Genomic DNA, 23,401 nt, shown 5'->3' with positions numbered 1-23,401 from the left:
TTTTCCTCTTCAAATTTATCCTCCTTAGCTCAAATCTCATTGAGTTCATTCTTCAATACTTGTTATTTAAGAACATTTATGAGCATTCAAAGCTTGGATTGAATCATGAACTCAAGCATTAATGGCCTAACCTGATTGAAATAGGTAAATCCTTTGCCTAACGGCCATTGAATGCTAGCTTAGTCGAATCCTACCCTAGATCTTACAAATCCCTAACTTGTAGAGAGATTCACCTACCTGATGCAGGACATGAAAATTAACTATGATATGCAAGATCTCAGGCCTTAGATCAAACTAATTCAGAAACATTCACATAAAATTTCCACATCCCACACAAAAGTTCAAATATTCAAGCAAAGGGAATCTGTGCAGGTCCAGGCCTACATATGTTAGGGCTGGATCAATTGAAATTATAAGCCAAACGATACTCAAAGGGAGGTAAAACTCATCCACACATGCACCGTAATCAGTCCTTAATCCAAGAGATTCACCAGTTTCAATTCAGAGAACCCTAGGATTAGAAAAGGGGCAAACAAATTGAAAATAATGCAATCTAGGGTTAGAGTTTTGGAAAATAGGTATGAGAGAGATAAAATAAGCAGAAATTCTGAACCTGGCGACAATCCACGCACGCGGACAGTGGGCCAGGCCTAACACACGTGCATGGGGGCCTGGCCGCACGTGCGAGAGGGCCTCGAATGGGGAAAACGCCTCTTGGCTCTGGTTAGCCAGGGGAGGGCTTCAAAACCTCCAAGTTTCATGTCAATCGGATGAGTGGTCTGTGCGTGGTGCTCCATCGAAGTTTCAGCCCTCCTGCATAGCCATATTTTGGAAATCAGCTGCAGGGAGAAGAACTGCTGCAGAAGTTGACGAATTCGAAGCGAGGATGGTTGTAGAAGGTGAGAAGAATGGGTTATAGGAGATAGGGGCGGATCGGGATAGATGTGGCTTCGCACCTCGGTAGTTAGCCCTTCGATGAAGGGAGGGCTTCGCACTCAATTGGATTTCCACAACTCAAGAACTCAAAAGGAGTAGAAAAACGGAGGAATTTTCATTAATCTTCAATGAGCAAAAGAACTACAAGGAGTGCCTATTTATAAGAAAATTCTATATCCCAAAACTCGCGCCATGTGCGTTACCTATTACTTGGCGATGAAGTAATAAAAAATAATAACTAATCAAAATAATCTAAACCGTCCATGATATTCTAAATAACAATAATAAGCAAAACCTAAAATATGAGATTAATTGGACTAGTGGGCCCCGATCACGAGAACCCATGATGGGCTTTACTTGACTATCGGGCCCACTCTAACAAACTAAAACTCAGTCTTCTAACTAGAAGGCCTTCCCTAGACGTCTTCATCGAGCCAGATCGACGGTGGGGCCCTCCTTGCGTACATGCGTAGGAGGGGCGGCATGCACATGCGTGTGCGCGTGATGTCCCCATCAACTCTCCCCGGCTACAAAGATTTCGCCACTGGCGAAACAAAACTCTTGAACCGCTCTACGATGTCAGGATCAAGTCTCTGAAGCTCCTCCTCAGTGAGCCATGTGCTGTCTGACGCTGGGCATGACTTCCATTTAAGCAGGTACTTCTGAAACCCGCCGTCCGACGTTGATACCATCTGATGGTCCAGAATATCCTCTATGTCCTCTCTGGGTGTGCGAAGGTTAGGTATGGGAGGTAGAGGCTAGGAAGAAAGGTCGGGAAGAGGCCATGGATCAAGGGAGAAATCTAGAGAATCGGGATGGGTGGCCGAAGGGCCAGACAAAGTATCAGCGGTCCCTTGAAAAGTAACTAGATCCTCAACATTAAATGTGAAAATAATTCCCATGGAAAGTGGAAGATCTACCTCATACGCATTAAGGCCATTTCGTTTTATAATTTTGAAGGGTCCAGCGCTACGTGCGTGTAATTTACGAACGGCCTCCTGAAGATACCGCTCGGGCCTAATGCGGACTATCATGGAGTCCCCAATATTGAATTCCTTGAAACGTCTATGCTGGTCTGCAGAAAATTTATAATGTTCATTACTAGTAATGGTCTTTTGCCTGATTTCTTGATGCAATGAATGAATGTGATGCGCAAAGGACTCTGCAGACTCTGATGGCCTATGGGACAATGACATAGGGACAAGATCAATAGGCTTCCTAGGCTTATAACCAGTTACGACTTCAAAAGGACTTAGACCTGTGGACCTATTGACAGAACTATTGAATGCAAACTCGGCTATAAGTAGTACGATATCCCATGTCCTGGTGTGCTCTCCTACTAAACATCTGAGCAAACTCCCTAGGCTCTTATCGACCGCCTCAGTCTGACCATCGGTTTGGTGGTAGGCAGACGAAAATTGGAGCCTAGTATTCATGATGCGCCATAGTTTCTTCCAAAAGTAACTCATAAATCACACATCATGGTCAGACACTATGGTTTTTGGTAACCCATGCAGTTTGACGACCTCCCTAAAAAACAACTTGGCAACATGAGATGCGTCTGAGGTCTTAAAATAAGGAATGAATGGGCCATTTTAGAAAAACGGTCCATGACAACAAATATGGAATCATGTTTTTGAATAGTCTTGGGGAGTCCAAGCACGAAATCCATACTGATGTCCTGCCAAGGGATGAATGGAACTGGCAAAGGTTTGTATAATCTTGTATTTTGTTTCTTTTGCTTTGCCAGTTGACAGGTACGACACTGCCCTATAATTCTGGCCACGTCTCGCTTGAGGCTTGGCCAATGAAACTTATCCTCCACTAAGGCAATGATCTTGTCTCGACCGAAATGACCCACGACCCCTCCTGAATGTAACTCTCAGATAAGAAAATCGCGAAGGGAGGTGCGTGGTATGCACAAGCGGTTACTCGTAACCAAATACTTGTCTAAAATCAAGTACTCACTGCTAGCTCCTGATGGACTCTCTAACAACGGCGCGTACACAACTCCAAAATCTAGACACTTAGAATAATTTTTTTTGATGCGCTCGAGGCCTATGACTTCGACACTCATGGAATTGAGTAACACGACTCGACAACTCTGCGCGTCGGCAGGCTTATTCTCTACACCGGTCTTGTGCTTAAGCACAAAAGTATACTCTTGAAGGAATTGAATCCACTTGGCGTGCCTAGGGTTTAATTCCTTCTGAGAATTCAGATATCTCAAGGCTCGTGATCTGAGAATAAGACGAATTCTTGCAATAATAGGTAATGACGCCAATGGCGCAGTGATTGCACTACCGCATAAAATTCTGTCATAGGTAGAATATTTTTGCTTCGCCTTATTCAGTTTCTCACTAAAAAAGGCGACAGGGTGCCCTTCCTGACTAAGTACTCCTCCTATGCCAACTCCTGACGCGTCACATGCGACTTCAAAAGCTTTTGAAAAATCCAGAAGTCGCGTGACTGGAGCTTCGGTCATCTTGACCTTTATCCCCTTGAAGGCCTTCGAGGCTGCATTTGTCCATTGAAACTCTTCTTTTTTTATTATGCAATCCGTAGAGGTGGGCATCGAGCCAAGTTGAGTCGAAGTGGGCCAAGCTCAGCTCGGCTTGTCCATGCTCTACTTGAGTTCGAGCTTGGCCTCGAGCTCAACATCGAAGCTTGGCTTGTTTGCTAAAGCTATCAAGTCAAGTTCGAGTCGAGCTAGCGTTTCAAGTCGAGTTGAGTTTACCTCGAGTCGAGCATGAGCTTGTCACAAGAATATTTTCATCAAAATCAAATATTATATTTTCCAAACAATTTCGGCATATGTCAATATGATAGATCCATCAAACAATGAAAGTTTTAAGCCCTTGAAAGTTTTCATGTCATCAGGTAAAATAGTATTTCGACCGAGGCAACTTCACCTTTGAAAACTTCCATTCTAAGAGGTACTCGTTTCTATAGGAAAATAATTCTAAACTACAAGATGCAGTATTACTGCTCGTCTTATTCTTGTATCAAATTCAAATCACGAGGTATGGATGGTCGGCTTTGCTATCGCTATTTAACTGACCATTTCATCTTCTTACAACTGGTTGATGTTATTTCAAAAAATTCTTAGGTGCAAGTGTAGAATTCTCTAAGGTGAGTCATTCTTGGATATGTACTGACAACCATGCGCCGTGGGGCCCACCAAATGAAAGGTCTAGTTCTAGAACATGTGTGCTACGTGAACAGGATCCAGTGGATGATATATCGGAAGGAAAAAATAAAAGTGTTTTAGACTGGATTGTCTCCCATATCTTAGAACCTGTTTGGTAAACACTAAAAATGAGTCCATCTCATTTTAGTAAATCATAATCCTGATTATAGGTTATCAAGATTATTTTAATACTTACCAGAAAGAAATATGATATCTATACATAGTTACAGTTAACTTCAATGGGATGAACTCATTTTTAGACGTCTGCCAAGCAGGTCCTAAGACTTCATTTGGATTCAAAACCTGGTTTCCTGAATACCAGGTTTTTTTGGTGTGCCTGAATCAGTTCAGCCATCTTGCCATTTTTAGATTCTCCTTTCTTGAATTCAGAGTCCTTAAAAACCATTTAAGCATCGGTTTTCCAAAATTCTCAGTTTCCATAACTTGGGTTTCCTAGCAACCCAGTTTCATTATCCAAACAAGACCTTATAAATTGAGAGGGGGGTGATGCTCTGCTTCGAAAGAGGAAAAAATCTATTGTGTTTCCTTTGCTTCTTGAATTTTTCCAAATTCCATGGCCATTGATTTTCCAATGAGAAACTTCTGGGCAAGTTCTTTCCTTTCTTGCAAATTGTTTGATTATTTTCCTTCTTTTGTTTTCTTTTGAGAAACTTCTAAGCAGGGATGTCTTAGTCTACGACATGAAAAAGTCATCCCCTATTCCTTAGATGCCTTGAAACTTCCAAGCAATTTATTCTTTTGAGAAAATCCAAACCAGTTGATTTTAGTTAATCCAGACCAGTTGCATCCCACCGTTGATCTGGCAAGCCCAGAAAATCCCACTGACGGGACAATCTGAACCTTTCGATTTGTGGCCCTAAAATAAACATTTTGAAGAGAAACAGAAGAAGAAGAAGAAGAAGAAGAAGAAGAAGAAGAGGAAACAGATCTTAGCACTCACCTTGTCGGGATTGGGCGCGGCCGCTCTGATTCGCTCGGCGAGATCGGGTGGCGGTGGTGGTCTAGCGGAGACGTGCGGGCAGCGTGCGGGCAGTCGTAGGTGGTGGTGGTCCCGGACTCCCAGTGGATTGTTGTTGCTCGTCGGGCGGGTGTGCGATAGGCAACGGCTGGGTGGGGACCGTGGGGTAGAGAAAGAGAAGAAAGGGAAAGGGGGCGTGCGGGTAGGGTTTTATTAGTATATATATATATAATATTTAAATTAAATATATAAAATATTATATATATAATATTTGAATTAATATAGTTATTTCTAATCGAGCCAAGTCGAGATCGAGTTTGAGTTTTGAGTCGAGTCGAGTTGAAATGCCCCCTGGTCGAACTTGGCTCGAACTCAACTCGAGCTAGAAAAAATGAGCTTGACTCGGCCCGACTCAGCCATTCAAGCCGAGTCAATCCAAGCTGACTCGAGCCGAGCCGAGCGAGTTAATCGAGCTAGCTTGACTCGTGAACAACCCTAACAATTCGTGATGGGAGTCATAATGGAACTGAAACCTGGAATGAACCGCTTATAGAAGGTGGCTAAGCCGTGAAAGCTGCGCACCTCATGAATATTGTGGGGTTCATGCCAATTGACGATGGGCTTGGCCTTCTCGGGATTCGCCGATATGCCCTCAACTGACACAATAAAACCTAAGAAGATAACACTACTAGACAAAAACGCACACTTCTTTAGGTTGGCGTACAATTTCTCGGCTCTAAGGATCCCACAAACTTGCCTCAAATGGTTGAGGTGTTGTTCCCTGGTCATGCTATAAATCAACATATCATCGAAGTATACGATCAGGAACTTCCCCATGAAGGGCCTCAACACTTGGGTCATCACACATATGAAGGTGCTTGGGGTGTTAGTTAACCCAAAAGGCATAACTAGACACTCATATAGCCCATTCTTTGTCTTGAAGGTCGTCTTCCACTCATCACCAAGGCGTACACGGATTTGGTGATAACCACTTTTAAGGTCAATCTTTGAGAAGATTGTAACATTGGTCATCATATCTAACATGTCATCAAGACACGGTATGAGAAACCGATACTTGACTGTGATTTTGTTGATGACCCTACTATCAACACACATCCTCCATGTGCCATCCTTCTTAGGTGTAAGAAGGGCGGGCACGACACACGAGCTCATGCTCTCTCGAATAAAACCTTCTCTAGGAGTTCATCAATCTGCCTCTTTAACTCAGCGTGCTCCTTTGGGTTCATTCTGTAATGCGGGAGGTTGGGTAGAGTCGCCCCAGGGATTAAATCAATGGCATGTTGTATATCCCTCATAAGGGGAAGCTCATTCAGTAGATCATCAGGAAAGACATCACAAAACTCATGCACTACCTGAATGGCCTCAGTGGGTAACTCTACGCTAGCCTTTGGTACACTCTCCCTAGCCACAAGGGCATATACCATCAAGTCTGCCTCCGTTTCTCACTCAAAGTCCTTGGCATTTAGAATATGGAGTGGTTTGGACTTGGACTTCGACTCCTTTAATTCTTTTGAACCACTCGCACGACTCTGTGGTGGACTCCTTTCTAGCCATGTTCTTGGGTGGCAGTGGATTTAGCTTGATCTTCTTGCTCTCGAACCAGAATGTACATACATTCGAATGACCAAATATGGTAACATCCCTGTCATAGAGCCATGGCTTACCCAGAATGATATGGCCAACATCCATGGGAACAACATCATACCAGAGTATGTCTTTATAAGATCCAAACTGAATTGGAACAAGACAACGGTGCGAAACTGGAATGGAAGTTTCATCAACCCAGGACACTATAAGGTTGAGGATGGGCTTCAAGCTACAAGACCAAACGGCTCACAGTGCTAGTTAATGCCACGTTAGCACAACTACCACTATCTACGATTATCTTATAACTCTTTTCTCCACATTTTGCATAGGTATAGAAGATCGTGTTGCGGCACTAGTCATCAGTGTTCTTGGCTTGAGCCAAAGTGCAATGCACAATTGCAACGGTTGCATACTCTTGTGCTCCATCTTCCTCATCACTAGGGGTCTCTACGGGATCATATTCTTCCTCTTCACCATCAGTCTCTAGGGGCACTACTACTTGCCCATCAATAAGGAATACTTTGGTGCCCTCTCTCGTGTCGCACTAGTGGGCAAAGTGACCAAACCCCTGACACCTAAAACACCTAGTTGCTCCACTTCCACGTGAGCTAGACCCGGCAATTTCTTTACCCTTATCATCCTTGGGCCTGGGCTGAAAACTGTTGGAAGGTTTGTTTTGGTACCCAGTGTTAGGTTTAACCCCAGAGGGGTTGGCCTTAGCACTAGGATCACGAAAGTCAAACCGCCTTCCCACGGATGCCTTGAGGTATTGTTCGACGTCTAACACTACTTAATATAACTGTTCAACAGTGTCTATGTCTTTGGCAGGCAATTATCTCCTAATGTTAGGATGGAGGCCCGTTTTAAAACGAGCAAGGGTGAGTACAGGGTCCTCATCAACCTCGCAACGGGTCAAGTACTCTTCGAACTTCTCAATATATTCAGCAACACTCATGGAACCTTGTCGAAGAGATTGTCATTCCTCAATCAACCATAGGCGATAAGAGAAGGGGAGGTATTTCTCCTTAAGCGTTTCCTTCATTTCTCCTCAATGGACTATTGGGAGCTCCCTTGCTCTTTCTTTCTTTTACTCTACCTTTACCCAAAACCTCTTTGCTTGGCCCACAAGTTTCATCTTTGCGAATCGGACTTGATGAGCATCTGACATATCGTACTACTCAAAATAGTGGTCCGTATCCGCCAACCAATCTAAATAGGCTTTAGGGTCCAAGTGGCCATCAAACGTAGGGGCATCTACTCTAACTCCCTTAAGGAGTTGCGCATCTGGGTCATATTGATCATGATGTCCCTCACGGGGTGGGAGCACGGGTGCGCGCCCATGACCAATTTCTTGGCCACATCCATTCATTGGTCTAACATCTAGACCACCTGCCTGAGATTGGGCATCTTCCCCAATGGCGGGGTTTGCCCCGAGGGAAGTCTCTAGTTGGGTAACGCGCACATTAAATTGCTCATGGCGTTGATCCATACGTTGTTCTAAGCACTTTCCCAAAGACTCAACCTGCTGGGTTAACTTGTTCACTGATTCTTACAGTTGCTCCATATTTAGTGTAGGGTGCAAGCCAAAACCACGACCCGTACGTGTGGGCATACAACTGCTAACTCTACCTAAGGACCTTCTATTATGACTATATGCAATTAAATGGGACTAAATGATCTTATGAGACTCTATATGAGGGAAACTACACAATGCTACCAAAACTAGCAATATAGTTGTCAACATAAGGGGATAACAGAAAGTTACAGCAATGTGAATTGCTAACTACCTGATAACAAAAATTTCAGGAACTACGGACTTCTAAACAGCTATATATGATGAAACTGGATGCATGATGGACTTAAACAAACTAACCCTAAACATGTAATGCATTCCCCTATAAGAACCTGACTCTAATACCAAATTTGATGCAGGACATGAAAATTGACTATGATATGCAAGATCTTAGGCCTTAAATCAATCTAATTCAGAAACATTCACATAAAATTTCCACATCCCACACAAAAGTTCAAACATTCAAGTAAAGGGAATCTGTGTGGGTCTAGGCCTACACATGTTAGGGCTGGATTAATAGAAATTATAAGCCAAACAATACTCAAAGGGAGGTAAAACTCATCCACATGCACAATAATCAGTCTTTAATCCAAGAGATTCACCAGTTTCAATTCAGAGAACCCTAGGATTAGAAAATGGGTAAACAAATTGAAAATAATGCAATCTAGGGTTAGGGTTATGGAAAATAGGTATGAGAGAGATAACATAGGCGGAAATTCTGAACCTGGCGACAGTCCACTCGCGCGGACAGCGGGCCAGGCCTGACGCACGTGCGTAGGGGCCCCGAATGGGGAAAACGCCTCCTTGGCTCTGGTCAGCCAGGGGAGGGCTTCAAAACCCCCGAGTTTCGTGTCGATAGGATGCACGGTTTGTGTGTGGTGCTCCGCCGAAGTTTCAACCCTCCTGCAGAGCCAAATTCTGGAAATCGGCTGTAGGGAGAAGAATTGCTGCAAAAGCTAACGGATTCGAAGCGAGAATGGTTGTAGAAGGTGAGAAGAATGGGTGATAGGAGATGGGCGGATCGGGATGGATGTGGCTTCGCACCATAGTAGTTAGCCCTTCGATGAAGGGAGGGCACCCAATTGGATTTCCACAACTCAAGAATTCAAAGGAGTAGAAAAACACAAGAATTTTTATTAATCTTCAATGAGCAAAAGAACTACAAGGGGTGCCTATTTATAAGAAAACCCTATACCCCAAAGCTCGTGCCATGTGCACAACCTATTACTTGGCGATGAAGTAATAAAAAATAATAACTAATCAAAATAATCTAAACCGTCTAAGATATTCTAAATAACAATAATAAGCAAAACCTAAAATATGAGATCAATTGGATTAGTGGGCCATGATCATGGGAACCCATGATGGGCTTTACTTGACTATCGAGCCCACTCCAACGAACCAAAACTCAGTTTTCTAACTAGGAGGCCCTCCCTGGACATCGTCATTGAGCCAGACCGACGGTGGGGCTCTCCTTCTCCTTGCGTATGTGCGTAGGGGGTGCGGTGTGCGTGTGTGTGTATGCGTGATGTCCCCATCACTACCCTTCTCCCCAACCATGGCATTACATTGGAAGATTCAAGCAAGGTATCAATTGTGGGAGCTGAAAGGAGCTGATTCGTGCATGAAGAGGCATCTCGTCATCGTGCTATCATGGAGCTCATCTAGCTAGGTAAGTCTTAGTATTGGAGTCCATATCTTGACCCAATTTCTTGTGGAGATTTGGGTTCAGAGTTTGAAACCCAAACTCACATTGCAAGTCTCTGTGGGAGCCTCCGGTAGGAGTGAACATTGCTAGTTCTTGTGTAGGACTAGTGAGGAGTTTGAGATCCAAACTCCGCAAGACCTTGTGTAGGCCATTGACAAGTGTATACATGTAGATCCTTGTGTAGGATGTAAAGGTTAATGGTAAACCTATTTTAAAACCATAAGAGATGGTGAAATTCGGTACACTCAAGTTTAAGTGTGTTAGTCGGAAGTGGAGTAGACAAGTAGTCGAGCCACTATACATTGTGTGCAATGAGTTGAATACTGTTTTATCTATGCTTGTGCTTATGGGTTGAATCCTTATGAATGCTTAGTTAAAATGAAGCTTATGTGTTTGTATCGTTGCTTACATGGATGTCACTATCTTGTTCTATAGACTTATGGATGTTGGTATACCTTGATTAAGTCTATTAGTTCAGAATTTCTGTTAGTGGCTTATTGAGCTTTAAATTGAAATTTTAAAAAGGTCTTATTCATCCCCCCTCTGGGACTTAGGCATATCTTCTAGCTCCTAGCGTAGCAGTAATTGAACTAAGACTGCAATTTCATGATATTCATACTTCTATTTAGTTGGTTGTTAGTCTATCAATCAATCAATCAATCAATCATCATCATCATCATCATCTAAGTGTTATCCCAAGTAATTGGGGATGGCTAAACAAAGCTTGTTCTGCCACTCCACTTTATCAAGGACAATATCCTCTGTTAATCCATAGGTCAAGTCTCTTCTTACTACAGCCCCCCATGTCCTTTGAGCCTTACCTTTGCCTTCTAGAGCCTTCAACTTGAACCCACTCACTCCTAACTGGCATAACTCCTAGTATCCGTTGCACATGGCCAAAGTATCTTAGTTGACTTTCCCTCATCTTATTTACCTATTAGATAATCACAAGTTCCCTCAAATGCATTGTCAGTCTATTATTGTTGAGCAGATTTGGGTTTGTCATGGACTATGATAAATGTTTATCAATATAGTGAATGTAACTTTTTAAAAATATATATATATATTTTTTAACACGCACTCACACTAGTGGATTTTCACCACAATGGGTACTCGAACCCATGACCTCGTGTTAAATCTCTTGTGAGCCTACCACTAAGGCATGATTAAGGACCCATAGTGAATGTAACATGTAGCTACATTCTTGTAATGGTTTATTTTCTTTTATGCTTTTTTTTTTTTTTTTAAAGTTTTTGAAATGCATGCAGTTTGAAATTTTATTCAAGGATAGCCTGTACTTTCTGCTCCATGCGTGCATCATCTTTCTACTCTCCTGCATGCATGGGCGTTTGTAAGAATGGTACTCTTTGCAGCAGCAAATTTGCTGCTACTATGGTTATCTCCACCTGTGAATTAAAATAGCTAAAAACTCCCTTCCATGAGAAACATAGTGAAGCATGTCGAAACAGGTTGTGGTGACAACTCAGCATATTTTTCTTAATTGACTTTGTGTCAACTTGATGTTGCAGATATTTCTATGATACCAAGATAGTAATGTGGGGGAGAAACTGAACAGGAAAATTGTCAGAGACATACCTACCTGCACATGTTTGCATCTGGCTAGGCAGTTATATCATGAACAGGATCTGTTCCATAAAATAGGCAGATCTCATCAGGTGGGCATGTGTTTATGCTGAATATGGATGGTTAGAAAGAAATAGCTAAAGGTCTGTATTCAACATGCATGTTTGGCCCACATGATTACTGGACCAGCCTGACATTTTGGGCATGGCAATGTTCACTGCCAGACTGCCTGATAAATGGTCCATCTCACGTATATTCCATGTTGGCACATGTGTGGCATTCACCTCTTCAATCTCTTGAAGTCCGCATCTCCACCTATGCACGTTTTTTCTTTTCTTTTCTTTGCTGTGGAATTTATCCCCCTACACAATAAAAAAAGACAAACATCCTCAATATAAAGCTTGAAGGTGAAATATACCTCTCTGCCCAAAACTAAATGTTGGAATCTGACTGGGATTGTTTGTTTGAAAGGTCGTAGGCTTGGAAAGTATTGATGAGGAGGATCAACGGTCTCAAATAAGTCAATTCCTCGAAGGATATAGGGAAGGAAGGACAATTCAAAAGAGATTCAGTGGGCCTTCACTGATTGGCTACATCAACTCACTCATCAGCATCAGAACTGTTTATCTTATTGTCTTTGTGGTGGCTGTCATCATGCTTATCCGAACCATTGGCAACAAAGATGAAGATGACACTCCAAGGACACACAGGCAAGTGAGGGATGAAGATACAAGCAGCTCCTCCGGGGAGAGTGAAAGGAGAGAGTACCAACCTGGTGACAAGGAAGATTAAGGTGGGCCATGTACGTTTCTTTCAATAGTGATAAACTTCCAGAAATTTCTATCAAAGAGCTTCTGATTGTTTCATGTCAAAGAAACAACTCATATTTGTTTCTTGCAGTTGACGAGCACACAGTTTCTATGGATACCATTGCATGGCGCCCACTTGCATACAATCGAAAGACCAATTTTTTTTTACAGAAATCTATGTGGGTTATCTGAGTAAGTTAAGATGGACTATAGATGGTAGTCATATTGTGTGAATTTTGTCAGAGTTTCCGTATGTATGATAATTGCGATCTCATTTTGCTATACAATTTGCTCCATTGCCGAATCCCACATTTGAATTCATCCCAAACCAGTTGGGTTGCTGGTTTGGTGGTCCAGATCATGTATCTGATGGGTCTTTTATTGTATGTGGGATGCCGTATGCCCCAGATAGGAGAACCTCACCATCCAAGTTTTGTTGGCCTTTTTTCTTCTTGAAAAGTTGGTATTCGCTCAGTATCCTTCTATTTGAAGGCCATGGGTTTGAGATCTAGGATCATCCAATCAGGGAGATCATGGGGGCATCCCTAAGCAATACTGGATCCCATCTGATCAACAATCGAGTTCACCGAACCATGGGAACCCATTTCATGGTCTGGCATGTTGGCTGGACACTCCATGTTCTGATGCATTCAATTTGGAACGTGCATAGAGATTCCTGCTAACCATGAATGGCCCAGAATCTCATGTCAAAAATATTTGGTTGGGTGATCCATAGCTTGACAGTCTAATCTGTGATTACTCTCGCCATGCGTTCAGCCATTTCTGTCTGTTGTTAGTGAGACTTAGCCATTTTTGTTTATTGTTAGTGAGACAATTCCCCGGCTCTACAGAATCTCCCTATTATGGTCCTATCAATGTGCTTCCAAAACAAACAAGAATGATAACCTTAGCCATTTGATTGCTGACCTTTAAATAGACAGTGAAAAGAACAAGAAAAGGTTGATCATTTATGTTCAGTGGTGAAATTTGAGCTGCAGTGATGGCTAGGATGGTCTGACCTGTGTTCCTCTTGGACTGCATTGAATTTAACACCCAGTTAAATAAATTCCATAAATTGTAGATTTTCTTGCTTTTGGTCATGATTCGGAGCCTGAAATGCATTTATGCCTTCCATTTCTTTCTTTATACGGTTCAATTGTGTTTCCAGCTTCCTAGAAGTGGGTTTTTGTGGCCTCACAGACTTGTCTTACCTCACAACAGCTACTTTTTTAAAAATTTAAAAAGTTCTCTATTTATCCTCTTCAATCTAACTACGAACTCATGATTCATGGACATCCCACCTGTAGAACATGTCAAAGAGAATCTCTTTCCTGATATTTGTGAATCTTTTTTTTTTTTTTCTTTGGAAAGATGATATTTTGTGAATCATGCATGCAAACATTCTCCAAAAGAGAATCGACTACAATATATTATTTTATTTTATATTCTTAAGTCGGATATGGTGCGGGTCCAGTCCCTTGTAGTAAGTGTTATCAACCGTAAACTGGTAATGTTGGGGGATAGTGTTCAATCCACACAGACCAATTTACAGGCTGCACAGTGGACCAAAGGTGTGTTGTAATGGTAACGGTGGCCGGATCGGTCCCCACATAACAGCTGATGCAGAATGACACCCTTGGTATCAATCAGTCTCTCTCTCTCTCTCTCTCTCTCTCTCTCTCTCTCTCTCTCTCTCTCTCTCTATATATATATATATATATATATATATATATATATATATATATATATATCAGAAAAATTCCAGAACAATCAGAGATATTCTAAATAATCCAAATATGTATTCTTTTTTTTCTTTATTTTTATTTTTATTTTTATTTTTAAATATCATGTTTATGATAGCGTAATGATCCGCTCTTTGGTATAAATTTATAAACCGACAATATGAGATTGACTACAAAACCCGTATATTTAATTTTCTAATTATCTGAATATCAATAATAAATATATTAGCATAAATGTAATATGAAAATATGTCACATTTACAAGGTATTTACTATTTATTTACGGTATTAGACTATTAGTGTATTAGTATTACCTACTTGCATACATCTGGCCGAATTGGTCCAGACTCCGGAGATAGTCAGGGGAGTTAGTTTAAGCACAAGTTCGATAATGTGTGCTTGGTGAGCAATGTTTGTGGGTGAAGAAGAGTTGATTTGTGGAAAAATAAAAATAAAAATACTTACCCAATTAAAAACTCATTAAGCACCACCAAAATGAAAAATAAAAAATAAAAAATTGCTTGTAGTTACTTGATTTCCACATCCTTGTCATCAACCGATCGTGGTTGTGGAACAAGTTTTGCATGTCCATAATAACCAAAGCTAGAGGGAAATACCAAGTCAATGAAACTCGAGGATGACTAATCTTCACTGGCATCTATTGGGTCGACCTTTATCCTTAAGGATATGCACCAGTGCTAGATGAATAGTTGTAATAATACTCGTACTCGTAATGCTGAGAGTGAGAGTCCGTCTATCTATATCAATATGAAACATTTTGATTAGGACTACTTCAACACGAATGTGGTCCAACAGGCTTCGTATACTGCCATTGGTTGTATCCATAGTTACATCCATACTGTTCGTAATTATAAGTCGTCCCTCCGATTACATGAGTGCCAGCATCTCCATGATACTTCTTCTTTAGCTGGCTTTATCATAACTCAATACACTCATAAGTCCAGCCTTGTCTGCCTCATCGATGCTCATAAATCGTGCTATTTATAAACAATTGTACAGTGGGCATAGTAATACCAGAAGTGTACCAACATGTGCACCATCATCACTACCATGATCATCCATCATCAACCACATTTGCCACACACTTTGAATGCTGCAATCTTAACCTCAAAACTTTAACTGCAATTGTTTTGAGAGCCTTTGTAGTCTCTAAAATGCATCCACTAACTGATTGGAGCCAACTGGCTCACTGCCTGTTGTGCAAGAATATCTCTGAAGTTGCACTGACGAAGTTCATATATTTTCAATTCATTCAATACTCTTATCTGATTATCCAAGTTAGGCTCTAATCTTGTTATCACATTCTTCAGCCCAACACGAACCCTGCTATCGTCGGCAAATGAATAGGCATTATCTGTACCTCAGATTTAGTAACATGTCACATGAAGATCATAGTAACGTTTCATCCAGCACTTGTCAATCAACTTTCAGTAATCAATGCAATGTTTACAATCATGATGAATAGTATATATATATATATATATATATATATATATATATATATATATATATATATATATATATATATTTGATTTAATGAAATATAGGAATTTTTACCGCAAAATTCCACTAGAAATCCGATTTTGCCAAATGGTAACTGTTGGGGTTCTCAACAACATCAACCGGTACCCTTGTTATCTTCTGCCGATGTTTTGTGTTGGGTCAATTGTATTCCACTTTCGACCAATGTTTTAACACTCTTCTTCATTCTAATATCTTTTTATATGAGATCGATGCAATGTACAACACACAAAGACCAAAAAATATGTGGTTTCTTCACTATCAATTTCTTCCCACCAACTATTTTTTCCTTTTTATATAAGAGGTCCTGAATGTGGAACCCTAACATGTATTCCAGATTTCCCAATTCTCCCTTTTTCATCTCTCTCTCTCTCTCTCTCTCTCTCTCTCTCATTTTTCATTTTCATATGCAATTCTACTTTAGACATCAGTTCCAAGTTGGTGTTTAACTAATTTACAGTTACACCATGGTAAATCCATAATCATCAGTGTCAATTTCATTGACTACCTTAAAAGGATTCGAATTTAAAGAATTCAGATCCCATTATCTTTCATAGACTATAAGGAGAGTCCTCTTTCACATACTATAATAATAGTCGAAATGAGGAATATTGAGATTCTAAAAGATAGCGAAAGCCATGATAAAACACAACTTGGAACCTTCCATGAAGAACAAAACATCACTTAATGTTAATCATACAAAAAGATTTGCCCATCACTCAATTAACCAATGAAGGAATAGTGGGATATAAACTAGAGTTTTCTCACGACAGTTCCAATAAAGAAGAAATATCTAGAAGGATACCATCTAAAAGGGCATATGACGCAACCCGGGGGTTCGTAATTCGAGGGTCTGAACTTTTGTTATGTAAAAAGGTCTTACTGTTTAACATAAGCATCACAGTGGTGGTCCTCAAGGTTTAATGAGGTTATTTCTTCACTTGGTTTTAAGAAAAGCATTACTCATAAATGTACACAGGTTAGTGATAGATAAGTTTCTGTTGTTGTATTTCAATTATTGTTCAAGCCTTCATTCGGCCTATCAGAAAAACAAACATGTGACGTTTGTGAGTTGATCCTAAGAAGAAAGGTAAAGAGCATTGATAATGCTAATACACCGTTTCTACGGAAGGAAGTGACAATCAACTTCTATATATTTACTATGCTAATGACACCGGATTCGTTGTTGATTGATTGCCACATAAAAGTAGAACATGCGTAGTAATCAAAACACCCAGCTTGAAAAGAAACGATCATAACCACAAAACTTCACTAGTAGCATCTTCCATGGACAAATACTCAACCTCAGCGAAAAAAAGAGCAATACCCAATTGCATTTTGCTTTTCCAAGATACTAAATTACCACCAACGAACATATAAAAGCCTACAGTGAGAGCATCTATCACTAGTAAAACCTCCCAATCAGCATCATAGTAGGCACTTATATAAAAATGTCCATGGTTGGTATAGAGAATTCCTTTTCCTACTGCTGATTTTACTTAATGAAGTAGACTATTGATGTAGAAATCTGGTTAGCCTTCCTGGACCTTTAAGCACCTATGCAAAGAACAAACAAAGGAGACCCTGGCTAACACAAGAGACAATCCAATGCCTAAGTCAAGTAGGGAATTTGGATCTGGTTGTAAACAAAGTTTTAGGCTAGAGATTGTGCGCACCTTTCACCATTAGGGATGCTCCCATTTATAGGTGATGAGTGGGCGGTACTGTAGATTGCAATCTTCCCGTTTAGTAGGAGCGTATTGTAGAAGGATTTAGATCCCATGCGTGTCGTGGATATTGTCCGAGATCTTTGGCTAGGATCTCAGACTAATCTCTTTAATATGATCCAATTAGCCGATATGCGGTAGAATGTCGAGGTCGAGTAGAACGTTCACAGTGGGCCAGGTAGTCGTCCTGAAGAATAGCGCATCGACCTGGCCTTCCTCCCAAGCCGTGGCTGGGCTTTCCCTTAACATTGGGCAGATTGCCATCCTGCCGAGCTGAAGTCATGTCCGAGGCCGAGCAAGACGTGTTCCTTTTTGTGGTCTCTCTTCGTCTTGTTCTTCGGTGTTAGGGTCCTTCTGCAAGCCTCCAGAGCAGGGTGTGATTAACTTCATGTGGGATCATGCCTCAGGAGGTGTATCGTCCTGGTGGAGCTCTGCACTATCCAGAGGTAAGTGTTACTTTGACCGTTCAGGGTCATCTTGGCCTTGAGTGGCACTGATCGTCTACGCGACTCATCATGGGCATCCGTGCCGACCTTGCATTTTTGTCCAACTCATTTAAACCCATAACAGAAGCCCCCTACTTCCGGGCTGACTGAGGTGAGCTCAGGAAGTAAGTTAGTGTAGTGACATCGGATGTGGAGGAGGTCGAGTTGGTTCGTCATTAATGTGAAGATAGGTTGTAGACGCGGAGATTGAGGGGGATATGCAATCATGGTATGGCACGTTTGATAAGGCGTGCGCTGGCAAAGTGCCATTTCGCTCTCCGGCTTATGGGGTGCGGACACGTGGACACCTGGGGAGTCGCGTCGTTGGGCGAGTAGGAGGTTTCCACGTGGTTGTACTCACGTGCCAAGGAGTCTCTTCGACTGCTGCATTTAATGTGGGTGATCATAACTCGCGGTTGTTCTTCTTATAAAAAGGGGAAAGCTCCGCGTTCGAAGCCATTTGTTCTTGCTGCCCTTTTAAGCTCCCGGTCTTAGCGATTTTCGGTACGTCGGAAACGCTCTCCTTCAATGCTTCTTTACTTCCTTTTTTTCTGCTTTCTTCTTTTTGACTTGGAATGTCTGACCTTTCAAACGAAGGGCCCGAGCTCTACGCGTTTTAGGGAGATTCTGACCTCGAGAGCGTAGACTGTAGGTTAGGGCCCCAAGACCCTCCGTCTCCGGTGTCTTCTAGCCGCGGCCACGGGCGGTCAATGGAGTTTGTTCCGTCTGAGAGGACGGTTGCTCAGACCTCGGTTGAGCAGCCCACCACTGTCGATCTGGCCGGGTAGATATTGAGAGAGGCCGATTTGGCCCGAATTGGATCTGAGTTCGAGATCCCAAGCCCAGTGGGACTTACGGTTCCCGACCTTTGTGAGGTTCCTGGCGACCCACGAGATGGTGAAGTGGTGATCTTCCAGGTCGCGCTGTAGTGTCGACTCCGTCTGCCCTTCCACCAGATAGTGCGAGAGGCCACTTCTTACCTAAGGTTGGCCCCTGGCCAGATTATCCCAAACACCTAGAGGGCGTTGCTTAGGACTTATATCCTCTAGTTCCAGCTCGGGAACCAGGAACTGACAGTCGAGGAGTTTATGTACTTGTACCAGCCTAAGGCTCATCTGAAGGAACTGAGTTGGTATTACTTTTCCGTATGGGTGAGGAAGGGAAAAGCCATTATTGCTGGCAACCCAACTTCCAACAAAAATTGGAAGAACAAGTGGTTCTAGGAGTCCAGAGAGTGGGAGGCGCTTCTGAGCTGGCTCGACTACGAGCTCGGGTTCTTACCCAATTCGGTACTCCAGGTCGGATATTGCCAAGACATTAGACTTAGGATCTTTCTTGACACATTTGCAATTGCACTTACTAATCACTTAATTGCTTTTACAGGCTTTCCAAAGACCCATCTCGATCTTTCCAACCTGCAACTAAGGTAGATGAATAAGGCGAAGGTGACACTGGAGGAGTTTCGCCTTTGGACTATGTTGATTACCCCAGATCTTCTTTGTCAATCTGGGCTTCATAGACCAACTTCTTCCACTGCTCTCGGTAGGTAACAAATTGTAGAAATATTTTGATGTCGTAGACTTCCTTTCACTGATTCCGTTTCTCCTTCCGTGCAAACATGGCGGTGTCATCGAGGCTTGGAAAGAGGGTCCGTCCTCCCCCTATCACCGAGATGGTCGAACGAAAGTCGACCGTTAGGAGGAAGGTGACAATCCCTCCGCTTGTATTGGTTGGCGCCTCTGCCATGGCAGAGGTGAGGTCTAAGCTTGGCGCTAGAAGGTCCTTGGTAGAGCGGTCGTTTTCAACCATATCAAGTGAAGGGCTCGTGGTGTGCCTGCCCTAGATGCTCCTCCACAGCAGTCGGCTGTGGAGGTAGTTGATTTAAAGGGGGCCTCTCCATCTCGAGAGGTTCAGGCGGCCGAGGAGCCTTGGCTTGTAGTTGTCCAGGCCCAGGACGAAGAGGGTGAAACTTCAGGCCCATGAGCGGTCGAGGGGAGCAGTGCCTTGGGCACCCGGGCTGCCGAGGCCGGGGGACCAAGTCCGCTACCCCCTGGGTATCATATGAGTGGCCTGGCCAACTGAGTGACCAGGCATGCTCCAAAGGACCAGATTGTCGACCTAGTCGATACCCATCCGGAGATTATTTTGAGCTAGGTAGTGGCATTCTGCTACAACGTATATCCTTCCCCTCATCACTGCGCTTCCATTTTCGATTGATTTTGATGCGCTCCCTTTTGTTTAAGCTTGTCCCTGCTCTTCTGACCACTCGTAAAAAAATGAGGCAAGTGGTGGATGAATGCGAGCAGGAAGAGGCCGAGCTTCAAAGCAAGGCCGTTGAAGTCGAGGCCCTTCGAGGAAGAGTGTAATTCTCTGAAGATCCAGCTGAGCTAAGCCCAGCAAAGGGAGAGTTTGGCGTTGGCCGAGTTGGAGGGGGTGAGGTCGCATCTCTCTGTGCCCGAGGAGTGCTCCGAAGTGGTGGCTGAGGCCGCAATATTGAAGGTTGTGGCCGCAAAGCTAATGGCCGAGCAAGCGAGGGACAGGGAGAGTTCAACGACCAAGTTGGCCGAAGTCGAGGTGAATCTGGCTGCTCAGTTTTTCGAGGCCACGACGACGATCCCAAAGATCAAGGCCGCGGCTGTAGAGGAGTACAAAGCCTCAAAGGAATGTGCCAACGAGGTGGAGGTGATCTACAATTGCGACTGTCACGCCCTAAACTCGGAAACTGGGCTTACAAAATCTCCTATCGCCGAATCTGGCGCCGACAGTCTTCGTAGTACCCCATTCTCGGCTCCCAGCGCCCATTCGCCAGGTTCCGATCTTAGGATGTTACGAGGAGGATTTTCAATGTCAGTTTGATTCATAATAAGCATAACCAAGGCATAACCCACAAACAATAACCAAAAACTCCATCACATTTTCACTATGATCAAAATTTTATAAGTACAGTGCGTAAAAAAAAATACAATGATGATAGACAAAGCTCCAAAATGATCTGCTACGCGCTCCTGCTTCAGCGCTGCTGCGATCCAACATCACCTGCACGCAACAGTCATGCATAAGCTTATGGAAAACTTAGAGGGTGGTGAAAGTGTGTGTGCAATGTATTAATTATGCAGTATCAGAGTAATGTGGAATATGCTGATGAATCCATGAATACTATTGGCCGTACCAAAGCCATGCATGCAAGGCATGAATGATGTCGGCCATACCAAGGCCATGCGATGCAAGATGTAACCCAAGCATACAAATCCTCATCTAAGTCCACATATCAATACAGCTCAAATTTGGAATATCACTAGGGCTAGTACACTCCAACTAGATTGTCGCACCATCGCGCGCAACAAGGTGAGTGGAAAAGCCCTCACTATCCGCCTGCCAATATTGGACTTGGCTTGTCAATAGCGGACCCATTTCTCGATCTGGTCATACTTAGCCTAGCTTTGCCCCCTTCTTTCAGGTGGGTAAGGCCGCACCCCCTTCCAACCGACCACGACACAGTGAAAAGCGTGGCACTCAACGCTCATGCACCCACTCGATATAGACATTAGAGCAACCTCTTGGTACCATAAGGGTTTATGGACTTTCACCCAGGGATATCTATAGCACCCCATGTAAAACAAGATTTTCGGTATCCAATCCTGCCAACCACGATACGCCTGTGGAGGCTACGACCCTGATGTCGCTAGAGCATACAGTAACTATGTCACACAATGTGAAATGCATGATTCACACTATCGAGTCATGCAGCAATCCTGCACGTATCGTGCGATCATATAGGGCAACACCACCTATCCGGGAGCTCATAATAATCTGACCGAAGACATATGCTATGATCAGTCACTTCTCATATCAAGCATACATATGATGCGTATGATCATGAATCATGGAACTATACTAAACATGTTATATGGCGATAGATCCTTGTTCGTAACTAAGATGGGCCTAGACGTCCTACACACTACAAGTATGGACCTAACAATGGGCCCTTGGGAGAGTTATAATACAGACATTAAACCATCATTGCTCTACAATGTGGACATCAAACCATCAATGCTCTCAAGGCATGACCGCAAAAAAAACATCATCGGAGAATCTCACATCGCAATGAGCCTCATATAAATTGTATTCGGCCCATATAAAGACCTCACATACGTCTCATTGGGCCTCATATACATCAAATGGGCCGATCGAATGGGCCGATCAAATGTGTTGAATCGAATGGGCCGATTCAAATGGCCGAATCGAATGGGCCGATTCAAATGGGCCGAATCGAATGGCCGAATCGAATGGGCCGAGTCAAATGGGCCAAATGTATATCAAATCGGGCCGCACCAATGGGCCCAATGTATATTAAATCAGGCCCACCCTAACGTATTTGAGATCCGACCTATTCATAAGTTAACATGGAGATAGATGAAGTGAAAATAAATATCAACTTAATCGGAAACTACTTGTGGCCCTTAGGAGTTTGAACGGTGGATATCACTATCCACTATTTAAATGGTGGGGTCCACCTGAACTTTAGATCTGACTCATTCTCATTCCCATGCCGTAAAGTGATCTCACAAATGGTTGAACGGCATGGATACAACACATGCATCATGGTGGGTCCCACCACCCAAACAGCAGACCGTGTAGATAAAACACATACATCCCTATGGGGGCCTGCCGAGCTCATTGACGTGTAGCCCATTTGTGGACGGCCCACCTGTTTTGGATGGGTCCCACGTAGGTAGAGGTGGATAGTACACGTGAAGCCCTGCTGCATTAAAAGACAAAGGGGGGTCCCATGTAGGGCCCACCCTCACATATCATATATATATATATATATATATATAAAATATATATATTATATCCATGTAACGTCCAGGCCCTTAGACGGCTTGGACGGTCACATACATCAAGGAGGGCCCCACATGTGGGGTGTGTCCCACCATCTAAGGACGATGGACGGTTTAGATAAAACACATACACTATGGTGTGGCCCATCTAAAAGGATGGATGACGTGGATGGGTCCCATGGACCCCACCGTCAGCACACACTTCATGGTTAGCACACCCATTGTCAGTCCACACTTCACTGCTACCACACCCCACGTCAGTCCACACTTCACTACTACCACGTCCAGCGTCCCTGGACGCTGGACAGTGGGATACAACACAGGCATCATGGTGGGTCCCACATGGACGTGACCCATCTGATTTGGATCAACCTAATATTTGTGTTTCCCTTCATCCGGGCCTGTGTGACCGTCCGGTCATGCAGTCCCCAAATAGGGATCAAGGTGGCCCACTAGTTGGATGGCATGGATCAAGGTGGCCCATTATAGGTGGGCCATGATCATAGAAAGAGAGAGAGAAAGAGAGAAAGAGAGAGAGAAGAGAGAAGAGAGAATGAAGATAACGGAGGGGCCCCGCCACTATGGGCCCATCTCAGATACAAGCATACATCAAAGTGGATCCCACCATATGTGGGCCCTTAGATCTCACAAGACTATTACAAAAGAATAAAAATGTG

General features: G+C 43.1%; 1 protein-coding gene across 1 annotated transcript in view; it reads left to right on the top strand.

Annotated features, from left to right (window-relative positions):
- The window catches only part of LOC131237321 (protein disulfide isomerase-like 5-2), a 34,176-nt gene extending 21,482 nt beyond the window's left edge, over nt 1–12,694 (top strand). The window contains exons 5-6 of the mRNA XM_058235031.1: nt 12,050–12,371; nt 12,479–12,694. Coding sequence (XP_058091014.1) covers nt 12,050–12,370 — 321 coding nt within the window. The 3' untranslated portion in view covers nt 12,371; nt 12,479–12,694. The remainder of the gene's footprint in view (nt 1–12,049; nt 12,372–12,478) is intronic.
- Nucleotides 12,695–23,401: the final 10,707 nt, after the last annotated feature.

The sequence above is a fragment of the Magnolia sinica genome, chromosome 2 (assembly GCF_029962835.1).
Source record: "Magnolia sinica isolate HGM2019 chromosome 2, MsV1, whole genome shotgun sequence".
Lineage (NCBI taxonomy): Eukaryota > Viridiplantae > Streptophyta > Magnoliopsida > Magnoliales > Magnoliaceae > Magnolia > Magnolia sinica.
Note: the sequence above shows the minus strand (reverse complement) of the source record. Positions and strands in the feature narration are given on the sequence as shown.